Source organism: Hippopotamus amphibius, chromosome 9 (genome assembly GCF_030028045.1).
Source record: "Hippopotamus amphibius kiboko isolate mHipAmp2 chromosome 9, mHipAmp2.hap2, whole genome shotgun sequence".
Taxonomy (NCBI): domain Eukaryota; kingdom Metazoa; phylum Chordata; class Mammalia; order Artiodactyla; family Hippopotamidae; genus Hippopotamus; species Hippopotamus amphibius.
In genome coordinates, this window is record NC_080194.1 from 34,787,003 (window position 1) to 34,802,663 (window position 15,661).

The window sequence follows — 15,661 nt, forward strand, 5'->3', positions numbered from 1 at the left end:
CAAAATACAGAAAATACAAGAAACAGTTAATAAGGACTCAGAAGAACTAAAGAGCAAACAAACAATAATAGATAACAAAATAACTGAAATTAAAAATACTCTAGATGCTATAAATAGCAGAATAATTGAGGCAGAAGAACGAATAAGTGAGTTGGAAGATAGAATGGGAGAAATAACTCACACAGAGCAGGAAAAAGAAAAAAGAAAAAAAAAGAATGGAAGATACTCTCAGAGACCTTGGTGACAACATTAAGCACACCAACATTTGAATCATAGGCATCCCAGAAGAAGAAGAAAAAAAGAAAGGGTTTGAGAAAATATTTCAAGAGGTTATAGTGGAAAACTTCCCCAACATTAATCAAGTCCAAGAAACACAGAGAGTCCCATACAGAATAAACCCAAGGAGAAATACACCAAGGCACATATTAATCAAACTAATGAAAATTAAACACAAAGAAAAAATATTAACAGCAGCAAGAGAAAAGCAACAAATAACATATAAGGGAAAACCCATAAGGATAACAGCTGATCTTTCTGCAGAAACTCTGCAGGCCAGAAGAGAGTGGCAGGATATACTGAAAGTCCTGAGAGAGAAAAACCTACAGCCAAGAATACTCCACCCAGCAAGAATCCCATTCAGATTCGATGGAGAAATCAAAACCTTTACAGACAAGCAAAAGTTAAGAGAATTCAGCACCACCAAACCAGCCTTACAACAATTGCTAAAGGAAATTTTCTAAGCAGGAAACACAAGAGAAAAGGAAAAGACCTACAAAAGCAAAGCCAAAACAATTAAGAAAATGTTTATAGGAACATACATGTCAATAATCACTTTAAATGTAAATGGATTAAATGCTCCAACCAAAAGACACAGACTGGTTCAATGGATACAAAAACAAGACCTGTCTATATGCTGCCTACAAGAAACCCGCTTCAGACCAAGGGACGCATATGGACTGAAAGTAAGGGGATGGAAAAAGATATTCCATGCAAATGGAAGTCAAAAGAAAGCTCAAGTAGCAATACTCATATCAGACAAATTAGAATTTAAAGTAAAGACTATGACAAGAGACAAGGAAGGACACTACATAATGATCAAGGGATCAATCCAAGAAGAACATATAACAATTGTAAATATCTATGCCTCTAACACAGGAGCACCTCAATACATAAGGCAAATGCTAACAGCCATAAAAGGGGAAATCCATAATAGCACAATAATAGTAGGGGACTTAAACACCCCACTTACATCAATGGACAGATCATCCAAACAGAAAATAAATAAAGACACACAAGCTTTAAATGACACATTAGACCATCTTGAATTAATTGATAAGACATTCCATCCATAAACTACAGAATACACTTTCTTCTCAAGTGCACATGGAACATTCTCCAGGATAGATCACATCTTGGGTCACAAATCAAGCCTTGGTAAATTCAAAAAAATTGAAATCATATCAAGCATTTTCTCTGACCACAATGCCATGAGACTAGATATCAATTACAAGAAAAAAACTGTAAAAAATACAAACATATGGAGACTAAACAATACACTATTAAACAGCCAAGAAATCACTAAAGAAATCAAAGAGGAAATAAAAAAATACCTAGAAACAAATGACAATGAAAACACAACAACCCAAAACCTATGGGACGCAGCAAAAGCAGTTCTAAGAGGGAAGTTTATAGCAATACAGTCCTACCTCAAGAAACAAGAAAAATATAGAATAAACAATCTAACCTTACACCTCAAACAATTAGAGAAAGAAGAACAAAAAAACCCCAAAGAGAGCAGAAGGAAAGAAATCATAAAGATCAGATCAGAAATAAATGAAAAAGAAATGAAGGAAACAATAGCAAAGATCAATAAAACTAAAAGCTGGTTCTTTGAGAAGATAAACAAAATTGATAAACCATCAGCCAGACTCATCAGGAAAAAAAGGGAGAAGATGCAAATCAACAGAATTAGAAATGAAAAAGAAGTAACAACGGACACCACAGAAATTCAAAAGATCATGAGAGACTACTACAAGCAACTATATGCCAATAAATTGGATAACGAGGAAGAAATGGATAAATTTTTAGAAAAGTACAATCTTCCAACACTGAACCAGGAGGAAATAGAAAATATGAACAGACCAATCACAAATACGGAAATTGAGACTGTGATTAAAAATCTCCCAACAGGGCTTCCTAGGTGGCGCAGTGGTTAAGAATCCGCCTGCCAATGCAGAGGACATGGGTTCAATCCCTGCTCCGGGAAGATCCCACATGCCATGGAGCAACTAAGCCCATGCGCCAAAAAAAAAAAAAAAAAAAAAAATCTCCCAGCAAACAAAAGCCCAGGGCCAGATGGATTCACAGGCGAATCCTATCAAACATTTAGAGAAGAGCTAACACCTATCCTTCTCAAACTCTTCCAAAATATAGCAGAAGGAGGAACACTCCCAAACTCATTCTATGATGCCACCATCACCCTGTTACCAAAGCCAGAAAAAGATGTCACAAAAAAAGAAAATTACAGGCCTATATCACTGATAAATATAGATGCAAAAATCCTCAACAAAATACTAGCTAACAGAATCCAACAGCACAAAAGAAAGATCATACCCCATGATCAAGTGGGGTTTATATCTGGAATGCAAGGATTCTTCAATATATGCAAATCAATCAATGTGATACATCATATCAACAAATTGAAGGATAAAAACCATATGACAATAGACACAGAAAAAGCTTTTGACAAAATTCAGCATCCATTTATGATCAAAACTCTCCAGAAAATGGGCATAGAAGGAAATTACCTCAACATAATAAAAGCCATTTATGACAAACCAACAGCCAACATCGTTCTAAATGGTGAAAAACTGAAAGCATTCCCTCTAAGAACAGGAACAAGACAAGGGTGTCCACTCTCACCATTATTATTCAACGTAGTTTTGGAAGTTTTAGCCACAGCAATCAGAGAAGAAAAAGAAATAAAAGGAATCCAAATTGGAAAAGAAGAAGTAAAATTGTCACTCTCTGCCGATGACATGATATTATACATAGAAAACCTTAAAGATTTTACTAGAAAACTGCTAGCACTAATTGATGACTTTAGTAAAGTAGCAGGATACAAAATTAATGCGAAGAAATCTCTTGCATTCCTATACACTAACAACGAAAGAGCAGAAAGAGAAATTAAGGAAACACTCCCATTTACCATTGCAACAAAAAGAATAAAATACCTAGGAATAAATCTGCCTAAGGAGGCAAAAGACCTGTATGCAGAAAACTATAAGACACTGATGAAAGAAATCAAAGACGACACAAACAGATGGAGGGACATACCATGTTCTTGGATTGGAAGAATCAATATTGTGAAAATGACTATCTTACCCAAAGCAATTTACAGATTCAATGCAATCCCGATCAAATTACCAATGGCATTTTTCACAGAACTAGAACAAGAAAACTTACGATTAGTATGGAAACGCAAAAGACCCTGAATAGCCAAAGCAATCTTGAGAAGGAAAGATGAAGTTGGTGGAATTAGGCTTCCTGACTTCAAACTATACTACAAGGCCACAGTGATCAAGACAGTATGGTACTGGCACAAAAATAGAAAGGAAGATCAATGGAACAGAATAGAGAACTCAGAGGTAAGCCCAAGCACATATGGGCACCTTATCTTTGACAAAGGAGGCAAGAATATACAATGGAAAAAAGACAGGCTCTTCAATAAGTGGTGCTGGGAAAATTGGACAGCAATATGTAAAAGAATGAAATTAGAACACTTTCTAACACCATATACAAAAATAAACTCCAAATGGATTAAAGACCTACATGTAAGGCCAGACACTATAAAACTCCTAGAGGAAAACATAGGCAGAACACTCTATGACATACATCAAAGCAAGATCCTTTTTGACCCACCTCCTAGAATAAAGGAAATAAAATCAAGAATAAACAAATGGGACCTAATGAAACTTGAAAGCTTTTGCACAGCAAAACAAACTGTAAACAAGACAAAAAGACAACCCTCAGAATGGGAGAAAATACTTGCTAACAAAACAACGGACAAAGGATTAATCTTCAAAAAACATAAGCGGCTCATGCAGCTTAATACCAAAAAAGCAAATAACCCAATCCACAAATGAGTGGAAGACCTAAACAGACATTTCTCCAAAGAAGACATGCAGATGGCTAACAAACACATGAAAAGATGCTTAACATCACTAATCATTAGAGAAATGCAAGTGAAAGCCACAATGAGGTATCACCTCACACCAGTCAGAATGGCCATCATCAAAACATCTAGAAACAATAAATGCTGGAGAGGGTGTGCAGAAAAGGTAACTCTCCTGCACTGTTGGTGGGAATGTAAGCTGGTACAGCCACTATGGAAAACACTTTGGAGGTTCCTTAAGAAACTAAAAATGGAACTACCATATGACCCAGTAATCCCACTACTGGGCATATACCCAGAGTAAACCAAAAGAATCCAAATAGAAACATGTACCATAATGTTCATTGCAGCACTATTTACAATAGCCAGGACATGGAAGCAACCTAAATGCCCATCAACAGATGAATGGGTAAAGAAGATGTGGCACATATATATAATGGAATATTACTCAGCCATAAAAAGGAATGAAATGGAACTATATGTCATGAGGTGGATAGACCTAGAGACTGTCATACAGAGCGAAGTAAGCCAGAAAGAGAAAAACAAATACCATATGCTAACTCATATATATGGAAGCTAAAAAAATGGTACTGAGGAATCCAGTGACAGGGCAAGAGTGGAGATGCAGATGTAGAGAATGGACTTGAGGACATGGGGCTTGGGTGGGGGGTGAAAGGGAAGCTGGGATGATGTGAGAGAGTAGCATAGACATAGATACACTACCAAATGTAAAATAGATAGCTAGTGGGAAGTTGCTGTATAACAAAGGGAGATCAACTCGATGATGGGTGATGCTTTAGAGGGCCAGGACAGGGAGTGTGGGAGGGAGTCGCGGGAGGGAGGGGATATGGGGATATATATATAAATACAGCTGATTCACTTTGGTGTACCTCATAAACTGGTAGAAGAGTGTAAAGCAAATATATTCCAATAAAGAGCTTAAAAAATAAATAAATGTAAAATAAAATAGTACCTTACATATCCTTATATTTGTTTATTTATTTATTTTCCTATTTATTAATTTATTTTATTTTATTTTTTGGCTGCATTGGGTCTTTGTTGCTGCATGTGGGCTTTCTCTAGTTGTGGTGAGCAAGGGCTACTCTTCGTTGTGGTGCAAGGGCTTCTCAGTACAATGGCTTCTCTTGTTATGGAGCCCGGGCTCCAGGCTCTCATGCTTCAGTAGTTGCAGCACATGGGCTCAGGGGTTGTGGCACATGGGCTTAGTTCCTCTGCAGCATGTGGGATCTTCCCAGACCAGGGCTCAAACCTGTGTCCCCTGCATTAGCAGGAGGATTCTTAACCACTGTGCCACTAGGGAAGTCCCCATATCCTTTTAAGCAAGGCAGATCATGACAATCCTTTGTTCAAAATTCTCCAGTGACTTTTCATTTTATTCAGAGACAAAGACAAAATCTTTACAGTGTACCTACAAGGCTCTGCATGATTTGCTTCCCCAACCCCAACATCTTCTACTTGGGTGATGGTCATGCTAGCTGCTATAACAAATAAACCCCACAGTACCAATGGCTTAACAGAATTGAAGTTTGTTTCTTGTTCACCAAACAGTCCAGTGGGGGGTATTCTTGGTCAGCTGGAGCCTTTCCTCCATGTAGTTCATTCAGAAATCCAGGCTCCTCTGTCTTCTATTTTGCCATTCCTTAGAACCTCAGAATTCTCTACTTCTAGCTGGTGGAAGGCAAAAAAAAAAAAAGAGAGGGATGAAGCCTCATTTGTTTCTTAACATTTTAATTAATCTCATTTGGTTATTTTTTAAATTTTTTAATTGAAGTATGGCTAATTTACAGTGCTGTGCCAATCTCTGCTGTATAGCAAAGTGACTCAGTTATACATATATGAACACTCTTTTTTAGTATTCTTTTCCATTATGGTTTATCACAGGATATTGAATATAGTTCCCTATGCTATACAGTGGCACCTTGTTGTTTATCCATCCTATATATAATAGTTTACATCTGCTAATCCCCAACTCTCAGTCTTTCCCTCCTCTCTTCTCTCCCCTTTGGCAACCACAAGTCTGTTCTCTGTGTCTGTGAGTCTGTTTCTGTTTTGTAAATAGGCTCATTTGTGCCATGTTTTATATTCCACATATAAGTGATATCATATGGTATTTGTCTTTCTGACTTAAGTGAAGTAGCCTTTCTTTTATGGCTGTGTAGTATTCCATTGTGTATATACCACATCTTCTTTATTCACTTATCTGTTGATGGACATTTAGGTTGTTTCCATGTTTTGGCTATAGTGAATAGTGCTGCTATGAACACATGGGTGCGTGTATCTTTAAAGTATAGTTTTGTCTGGGTATATGTGGGAAGACATTCTGGAACCTTTTTGAAACATTGAAAATGTTGAAGTATGTGGGCCAATCGATGGGATTCAGAATGTCCTGCTTGAGCAGTGGAGGAGCTGAGGGTGCGGGGCGTGGAGACTAATATCACCCTGTTTGGTCCTGAGGGATGGCTGGTTAGCCAAAGACGGGTAAGATTCCTCAGAGGAGGAACAACCTAAGACAGGCACAGCCGCAGAGGGGCCAACAGGGGTGGTGCATAGAGCCTTCCTTATATCACCGTGTTTGGCCCTGGAGGATGACTGGTTAGCCAGAGACGGGTAAGATTCCTCAAGGGAGGAACAACCTAAGACAGGCACAGTCGCAGAGGGGCCAACACGGGTGGGGCACAGACCCTTAATCCTTCTGAGAGAGGTCTCCTGCCCCCAGGGCTGCTTTGCTCTCCACGCCCAGCTCAAACCCATGCCACGCCCAGCTCAAATCCACACCCTGCTCAAATCAGGACCCAGGAGGCAAACAAAGATCATTGCCCCCAGTCATGTGAGGCCTTTGATTGTTTATGGGATTAACCTGGGAGTGTTAGACCCTTAGGCTATGCCGAGAACTCAATAAAAGCAACGTGGGATCAATCAGCAGGGCTCTTGATCCTAGAGGTCTTGAGTCCCCCGGTCCCATCTTTCTCTTCAGTCTGTGTCTGTGTCTCCTTCAAGCTTGCGGCACCCGTCACTCACCTCGAGTCGCCGAGTTGATCCCGGCAGGTATATGCCCTGGAGTGGGATTGCTGGATCATATGGTAATTCTGTTCTTCGTTTTTTAAGGAGACCTCCATACTATTTTTCATAGTGGCTACACCAACTTACATTCCCACCAACAGTGTAGAAAGTGTTCCCCTTTCTCTCATTTGCTTCTTTTTAAAAAAAATTATTTTAGTTTTTATTTTGGCTGCACTGGGTTTTTGTTGTGGTGTGCAGGCGTCTCTCTAGTTGTGGCACACAGGACCTAGAGCATGCAGGCTTAGTTGCCCCATGGCATGTGGGATCTTAGTTCCCCGACCAGGGATAGAACCAACATTGGAAGGTGGATTCTTTGGCTTTCCAATGGACCATTAGGGAAGTCTGCACATTTGCGTCTCAGATACACTAATTTTGGGCTTCCCTGGTGGCGCAGTGGTTAAGAATCCACCTACCAATGCAGGGGACACGGGTTCGAGCCCTGGTCCGGGAAGATCCCACATGCCACGGAGCAACTAAGGCTGTGCACCACAACTACTGAGCCTGGGCTCTAGAGCCTGTGAGCCACAACTACTGATCCTGTGTGCCACAACTACTGAAGCCCGAGCACCTAGAGCCCATGATCCACAACAAGAGAAGCCAATGTGATAAGAAGCCAGCACACCTCAACGAAGAGTAGCCCCTGCTGACTGCAACTAGAGAAAGCCCTGCGCGTGCAGTGAAGACCCAGCCCAGCCAAAAATGAAAGATAGATAGATAGATAGATAGATAAAATACACTAATCTAGCAGTGACACACATAAAGTCCTTCACATATTCTACAGGTGAGAACCAGTCACATGACCAACATCTGACTGCAAGTGGGGTGGGAAAGGTTTTCCCTGACCAGGTAGCTGCTGCCTAGGGACAGCTCCATACTCTGTGGAAAGGGAAACATAATTATTTGGCGAACTGCAAGCCAACATAACCACAGCTACCCTCCTCTCCCACTCCTCCCACCCCAGCACTCCCCAGCCATCCTAGCCTTCTTATTGCTCCTTGGCCACTCCAGGCACACTTTTGCCTCACGCCCCTTCCTGGACTTCCCTTCCCTCAGATGTCGACTTGCTCTCTCTCAGGTCCTTCATGCTGAAATGGGTGCCCCAGGTTGCCGCTTATTAAGAGTATATTATGTTCCGGATATGTAACATTCCTTTCTTCATTCATTAAAAAAATTAATTTACGATTCTTGAAAGCAATTTTGTGGGGGTAAGAATGATGATTCTCATTCCAGAGAAGTTAACTGATGTGCCTCAGCTCACACAGCTAGTAAGAGTGGGAGGGAGGATTTACACTAAAACTTAAAAGCGTTCAGCTCTGTTTTTCTCTCTGACTCTGGAAGAAGCAATCACTCTGCCAAACATATTTCCTACTGGGAAGGAGATCATTTTACAGTTGAGTATTCTCGGCCTCTGAGCAGTTACATTTCCCGGAGCAAATTAATACAGTCTTTTGTTTCTAACTTGTTTTATGAGTTGAGTTAGAGTGAGAGGTCTCCTAGCACCTGATCACCCTGGACACATTGGATAAAAAGTTTCTGGACTTCAAACTGAGGATAATTAAAACTTTTTTCAAGTCTCTTCTTCCACATGACTCCCGGAGTGATTATTCTAAGATGTAAGAGAGATCTTGTCACTCTTCAGCTTTAATTCCTCCAGTTTACCATTCCTCTGACATAGGGTAAAATTACAGGGTAAATTCTTTAGCCTGGCATTCGAAGCCTTTCCTGCCCTGTCCCCCTCCTCACTCCCTGGTTTCATCTCCTTGTAATTCTCTGTCTCCCAGAGAAATGAATTACTTTTTGTTGCCTCTATGTAACCACTTTGATCTGTCACTCCCTGTTGCACATGCTGCCTGAAACATCTTTCCCCCACCTTTTTACTTGAGAAATTCCTTTTGATCCTTTGGAACTCAGGTCGGATTATAGCTCCTTTTGGAAGCCTTCCCTGACCATCCCCCAACTTGGAAAGATGTCCCCTCTTCTGTGCTTTGTAACCATTTAGCTCCCTGAGCCTCCTCTACTGTCTCTGTGTCCCCAGCATGCAAGAGAGGGTGAGGCATCACCCTAAAAACACTTTGTGAAGCTACCTTTTCTGCACTTTTCTCTTACTACTTCAGGCAGTTTACATACAAAGAGGAGCAGGTGCTATGGTTCCAAGTGACGTTGGCTGTGACCTCCAAGCCACCCTCCCCCTGGGAACCAGTACTTAAGAGAGGTACCCAGGAGAGAACCCAGAAGAGAGCCCAGGGTTAGCCCTTGGGGAAGCCAGCTGCCTTCTAGGGCCTTTAGCAGCAGCTTGCCAGAGCAAATCCCAGGCACACCTCTTGCTGGAATAATAATATAATCTCTAATATTTATTGAGTGCCTTCTACTTCCAGGCACTATTCTGACCATTTAACCTGTGTTGCGAATTTATCTTATGTAATCTTCACAAAAAACATGACTGCTGGCACCAGGAGACTGCCCAAGGTCACACAGTAAATGATAAAGCAGAGATTCAAATCTGAGCATTCTGTTTGTAGAGCCCAGTCTAGTGCATTGCTTTCTTGGTTTCTGATCTCCATTTTCCTGCTTAGCTTCTGTGGGAAACAAAATCGGAGGGTCCCATCACAAGTACCAGGAGGCAAGTTTCTCTCCTCCTCATCCCTCACTTCTCTCAGGAGGACCGGCTCAGGGATGGAACTGAGAATTCTCAGAAGCAGAAGGGGAGCTCCCAAGTGGCATGGGCCTCTGGAGGCTCTAGGAGAGAAAAAAGGGACAGCCTGGTGCATGGGAGAAGGCCTGGCTGGAGTGGGGATGAGCGAGCGCGGATTGACCACGAGCCCGGAATCGTAATCCAGGCTTTGTCTCTTAGACTCTATGTAACCTTGGAGAAAATCTTTGCTTCTTTCGGAGCCTTAGTTTCCCCATTTGTAAGCCACGGGTAAATACAGGGCGGGCTGATCCGCCTCGGCCAAAAGAGGGAAACTTCTCAGCTGTACTAGGAAAAGGGCCAGGCATGGACGTAAGGGGGCGGGGTCAGGGAGAAGGTGCTATCTGGGGTCTAGGCTGGCGGGCTTCCTGGAGTCAGGATGAGGTGGGTTTCCGAACTCAATCGTGCGACCCTATTCCAGTGACAGGGCCGGGCTTAAGAGGAGATCTCCAGACCTCTAGTGGGAGGCGGAGGTGGCGCGGAGCATGGGCCAGGGTCCCGGCTCTGCGGGATGCGTCCTCCCATCCCGCACCTTCTCTGTCTTCCCTAAAGGAGTCGCAGCCCCTAGGGGACGGCGGTTGCGGGCGCCCCAGCAGATGCCCGCCGCGCTGCGGAGACCGCCTGGGAAGCTGCGGCCCGCCGGGCCCGAAGAGCATCACGTCATCCTTTCCGCGAGGCGCCCGCCCCCTCCCCGATGGCGCCTGCGCAGGCGCGGCGGGAGGGGGCCGCGGCGGGGGCTCTCCTCCGAGCTTTACGCCCTTCTCCAGGCTCGCTCCGGCCGCGGCGCTCCCGGCTGGTGGCGGCGGCGGCGGCGCGGAGGGGAAGGCGTCCAGGATGCGGCGCGGGGCGGCCCGGTGCCCCCCTGCCCCGTCACGGCAGCCGCGGCGGCCGCGGGGACCGGGCCAAGGCCGGGGGCGGCGGCCGGAGCCGCGGTAGCGGCGGCGGCGGCGGGAGGGGCGGCCTGAGGGCGGGCGGGCGCCCGGTGCGGGGGCTCCGCGCTCCGCACGGCCCGGCTCGGCTCGGCCCCGGCGCCATGAGCGGCGGCGGCGGCGGAGGGGGCTCGGCGCCCAGTCGCTTCGCCGACTACTTTGTCATCTGCGGGCTGGACACCGAGACCGGGCTGGAGCCGGACGAGCTGTCGGGTGAGTGAGTGCTGAGCCCGGGCCGCCGGGGACCCCCGAGGAATCCTCGCCCACCCCCGCTTTGTCCCGGGAGCCAGACGAGGGTCGGTCGCAAGGACCCAAGGCGGGCGCGGGGAAGGGGGCGTCGGCCTGGAGGAGGGGAAACGGGCCGAGGGGCTCTGGGCCGTGAGGGTTCCGAGCGGCCCCTGCTCCCCGCTGCGCTGTGGCCAGGTCCTCCGGGACGAGGAGGAGGGAAGGGTTGTATTCTGAGTCTGGTGAAGGTTGAGTGACTTAGTATAAAATAAAGGGAAGCTTGTCCTCGAACACCCTCTAGGGAGGGAAGAAGACATCCCACGTCCCACTTTCAAGTAAGTTCCACCAAGACTTAAAAAAAAAAAAAAAAGAAAAAACAAAAACTTGGTGAGTTTATCTGGCCTCGTCCCAAGAAGCCTGTGATCGCAGTTCCTCAAAACCGTTCTAACCCAGCCCTGGGCTGGACCTCCTGGGTTGATGGGACGCGAAGTAATCAAGTGAACTTGGGTCACACCAAGGAGGGTGAGAACTCCCTTAGTTCTGGAAAGGGCTTGTATCCCGGGGCCATCCCTTTTTTATTGAAAATAATTTATGTTCTTTATGAGGCCAGCGTCATTGGTGACTAAAAGGGCAGCAACCTAGTTGGAGAGCCTGGGTTGCGTAGTGATGCTTTTCAAGTCGTCTTTCAAAGGGAAGTGGTGGGGAAGTGAAGCTATCTTCACGGATAGATATGGCACTAATTGCGCAAGAGTGTCAGAATTGTAAAATCCCGTGAATGCCACCGCACCGGTGTCAAAGCTGTAAAATCCCCGCGAATTCCACTGCACCGTCATTGGAGCCTTTGAATCGCAACAGTTTTGGAAAAGTTTTTGTCTGGAGGGTGCAGTTTGCAGGTTTCATGTGGGTGGAGGTTTGTTGTGTCATCCTGATTTGATGAGAGATACTCCTTTCTACTGCTCTGTCATGATGTGTTCACTGTAAAGTTTCTCTCCTGAAGGTGATTATCCTGTTGACTGATTTTACTTAGCTTCAGAGATGACAGGACAAGTGGGGGGGGGGGGTTGGTGTGTTTTTCTTTTAAATTCCCCCCCCCCACCAGAAAAATTTCGGTGTTTCTTATGAAAAAATAAAAATTAGGTGCATACTTCAAAATGGACTGTCTTTTAAAAAAGTGATAATTTGATGACCTTTAACAAGGTCAGGGCAAATACACTATTTCCTCAAATTAATAGCAGGTGGAGAAAAAAATCATGAAGCAGTAATACAGTTAATACTAGGCCTATTGTTGAGGTAGCTTTAAATTCACTTTTTAGGTCTTTAGATTTTTATAATACTGATGTTAATTTTTCATCTGTGTTTCCTGTTTGTTAAATTTGTGACTTTGTGATGTATCAATAGTTGTTGGAATTCAGTTCATGGTTTTGGAGCTAGAAGGGACCTCAGAGAGGAAAATGAGGCCCAGGAAGGACAGTAGGGCCTATGTCCTGCTAGTTAATTGCCTGATTTTGATCCAGTGCTCCTCTTGTGACACTATACTGCATCTCATTGCTTGGCTGGATCTTTAGAAAACACTAATATGTTGAGAAAGACTAAAAATAACACAGTTCTCCCCAGTAAAAGAAACTTTAAGTTGGTGTAATAAACCAGTGTTATTTTTATAGACATTTGGTTTTCAAACATAAAGAGATTGGTTTGCAAATGATAAACCTTAGGAGTGGAGCTGGGAAGTGATTTGATTTGTCAGTGAGAGCATGGGTTTTGGTGTTAAACATTCTCGCTTTGCCATTGACTGTCTCCATGACTGGGGGCCAAGTTTGATAACTCTGCTGGGGTCTTCATCTACAAAAAAGAGAATGTAGATAAAAAGTATCTCATCAAGTAGACTCTCAAAAATGTTAATTCTCTTTTAGTGAATATCTGTTATCTGGCTTTTCAGCAAACTCAAATTATAACCCTGTGAAAGCTTATTGAGAGAATAAAGAAGGGGGGGGATGAGCTGTATAAAATGTGTAAAGAAGGGTATTTTCCTGCCTTTTTAAATGTGGTTGCAGTAGTGGAATGCCAAGACTATTTATTCAGTAGGTGGCCTTTGTTAGAATAAGCACTGATTGAAGGATTTCTTTTTTTCCTTCATTTCATTTCTGGTGGGTTGATAGGGGAATCTGGACTACCCAGAGGGAATCTTTGAGGAAAACAAAACAGAATACAAATAGCTCTATGCGGGTCAGTCTTGAGACTCTCCAGGGTGCATTTTCTCTCTGCCTTATAGCTCCTAAACTGATGATGTCATAGTAAATGAAACTACAGGAAGTTGTGAATTGCACCCACATTCTCTAGGGAGGTACTGAGGAGTCTATGTTCTCTCCAAACAAATTAAGTTACATATTCAGATAGCTTCTATACTTTTAAGAAGTGAATCCAGAGCAAGCAGATCAGAGATCCTCAGTGTTCCTTCTGGCTTTATGGAGAAAGATTAAGATTCATTGTTTTCTCTTTGCAGCAATAAACATAGAGCTTGCTGTGTTGAATATAGATTCCAGTCACTGAATTTGTAGGAGTCTCTCCCTGTCACCTCTTCCCTTTTATTCTAAGCTTAAGCATTTAGGCAAGTCATGTAGTTATTTGTTGTGCAAGGAACTGAGGAAGATATGAAAATTAATTTTGTTTTCTGGTTAGCTGAAGAAGTACTTTGGGTGGAAGGACAGAAAGGTAATCTATTGGTGAAGCAGAAGTCTAGCCAACTTTAGGAAATGGTATCTGCTTATTAGCTTTTTGAGTTTGTTAAGGAGATAAGCAAATCTGGAAGAAACTTTTTTGATTTTGACTTTTTGTTATTGTTGGCCCATTCTGAGTGGGGAGGCAGGTGGCAGTAGAGTCCAGTCCCTTTTTCGATCTCTTTGATGGATGGGTGTTCTGGGCATCTTCATTTTCCCTTTTTCTTCTTATGGTCACCACCAGGTAACTGCAGGAGAAGGCTTACCACGACATGTGACTCCTGAGTTTACTTTCCCTATCTCTGCCTGAGAGTTAAGTTTTCAGAATGCTAGTAACCTATTTCTTACTTTGGAATCTTTATGCTCCTCTGCACTGACCTGTACCCAGCTTTGAGATATAAGTATCCTAGGTTCATGCATCCACTACTCTAGTTTCCTAGGCTCTGAGTGGGTCTTGCCAAGAATCAAAGAGAGGGCTTGGGAACATAGGTGGGAAACTGCCCAGTGTCCTGTATGAACCTACTTAGAACACTGACATACCCTGAAATCATCTCTTAATGTCATCATTAGAAGAGAGAAAAAATGCTCTCTGTCCAGGAAAGCCAGAGGACTGATCAGATCATACTTCTCCTTAACTATATTGGGCAATGAAGTTAGAACAGCAGAATCATGGAATGTCAAACAGGGAAGCTCTCTTAGAGATTATATAACCTTCTGATTTTACAGATGAGGAACCTGAGGCCCTGAGAAAGTTGGAGAATATTTGTCTCCCTTGCCATGTTTTATCCTTCTTTTCTGCTACTTGAGTGATGCTTTGCATGCTTTGCAGTAATTTGATGAGTTGGGGAGGAGGGGGAGACAAGTAACATGTTTGTCTAGCAGGGGCAGGAGCAGACGTGGCAGTTTTTTCTAGTGTGGGGTTCTGTTTCATGTTAAGCAAGAATACTGTGTGTGATTATCAAGAGAGATATCTTTTTTTTTTTAGCTTTTTCTTTTAATATAATTTCACACCAAACGTTTGACATGAATAGTACAAAGAACTTCAGTGCATCCTTTTTCTAGATTCACTATTAACAGTTTGCTCCATTTGCTTTATCACTTTATATGTCTTATCTTTCTCTAATATATGAAAACACTTTTATTGGGATTTCATTCTTCTATTTAAAGTATACAATTCAGTGTTTTTTAGTATATTCACCGAGTTGTGCAGTCATCACTAAAATCAATTTTAGAATATTTTCATCACTCTCCCCCCAAAACATATACCCATTAGCAGTCACTTCCCATATCCTTACAACTCCCTCATACCCCAGCTCTCAGCAACCACTAATCTACTTTTTTTTTGCTCCTTGGGGGAAGAAATTTTTATTTTCTTATCACCAAATCAGTACTAGTTCAACATCCTTATTATTCACATCCATGATAATAAGAAAAGCTAATTCTCTTCTTGCAGAAATAGTAGTTAACATTTTAATGTAGATCCTTCTAGACCTTTTATTTTGTTTATATTTAAATTTTTTTATTTTTTATCAGAGAAAACTGGATAGACCTTTTATTAAAATGAAAGTTACTCTTGTTATTGTACTTACAATTTTGTAAAAGCAGGTGCTTATGAGTTGAAGAAAGAAGAGAGTTTGAGGGCAGTAGGTTGATTGGGAACCATTAATCTACCTTTGATCTTTATGGATTTGTCTATTCTGGATATTTCATATAAATGGAATCATACAATATATGGTCTTTTGTGATTTGCTTCTTTCATTTAGCAAGTTTTCAAGGTTCATCTATGTTGTAGCATGTGTCAGTACATCATTTCTTTTCATGGCTGAATGATACTGTATAAATATACCAC

General features: G+C 42.7%; 1 protein-coding gene across 1 annotated transcript in view; it reads left to right on the plus strand.

Moving 5' to 3' along the window:
* Window positions 1–10,976: 10,976 nt before the first annotated feature.
* Window positions 10,977–15,661, plus strand: part of DENND5A (DENN domain containing 5A) — a 95,737-nt gene continuing 91,052 nt past the window's right edge. The window contains exon 1 of the mRNA XM_057749661.1: window positions 10,977–11,086. Within this exon, the coding sequence (XP_057605644.1) occupies window positions 10,978–11,086 (109 nt within the window). The 5' untranslated portion in view covers window position 10,977. The remainder of the gene's footprint in view (window positions 11,087–15,661) is intronic.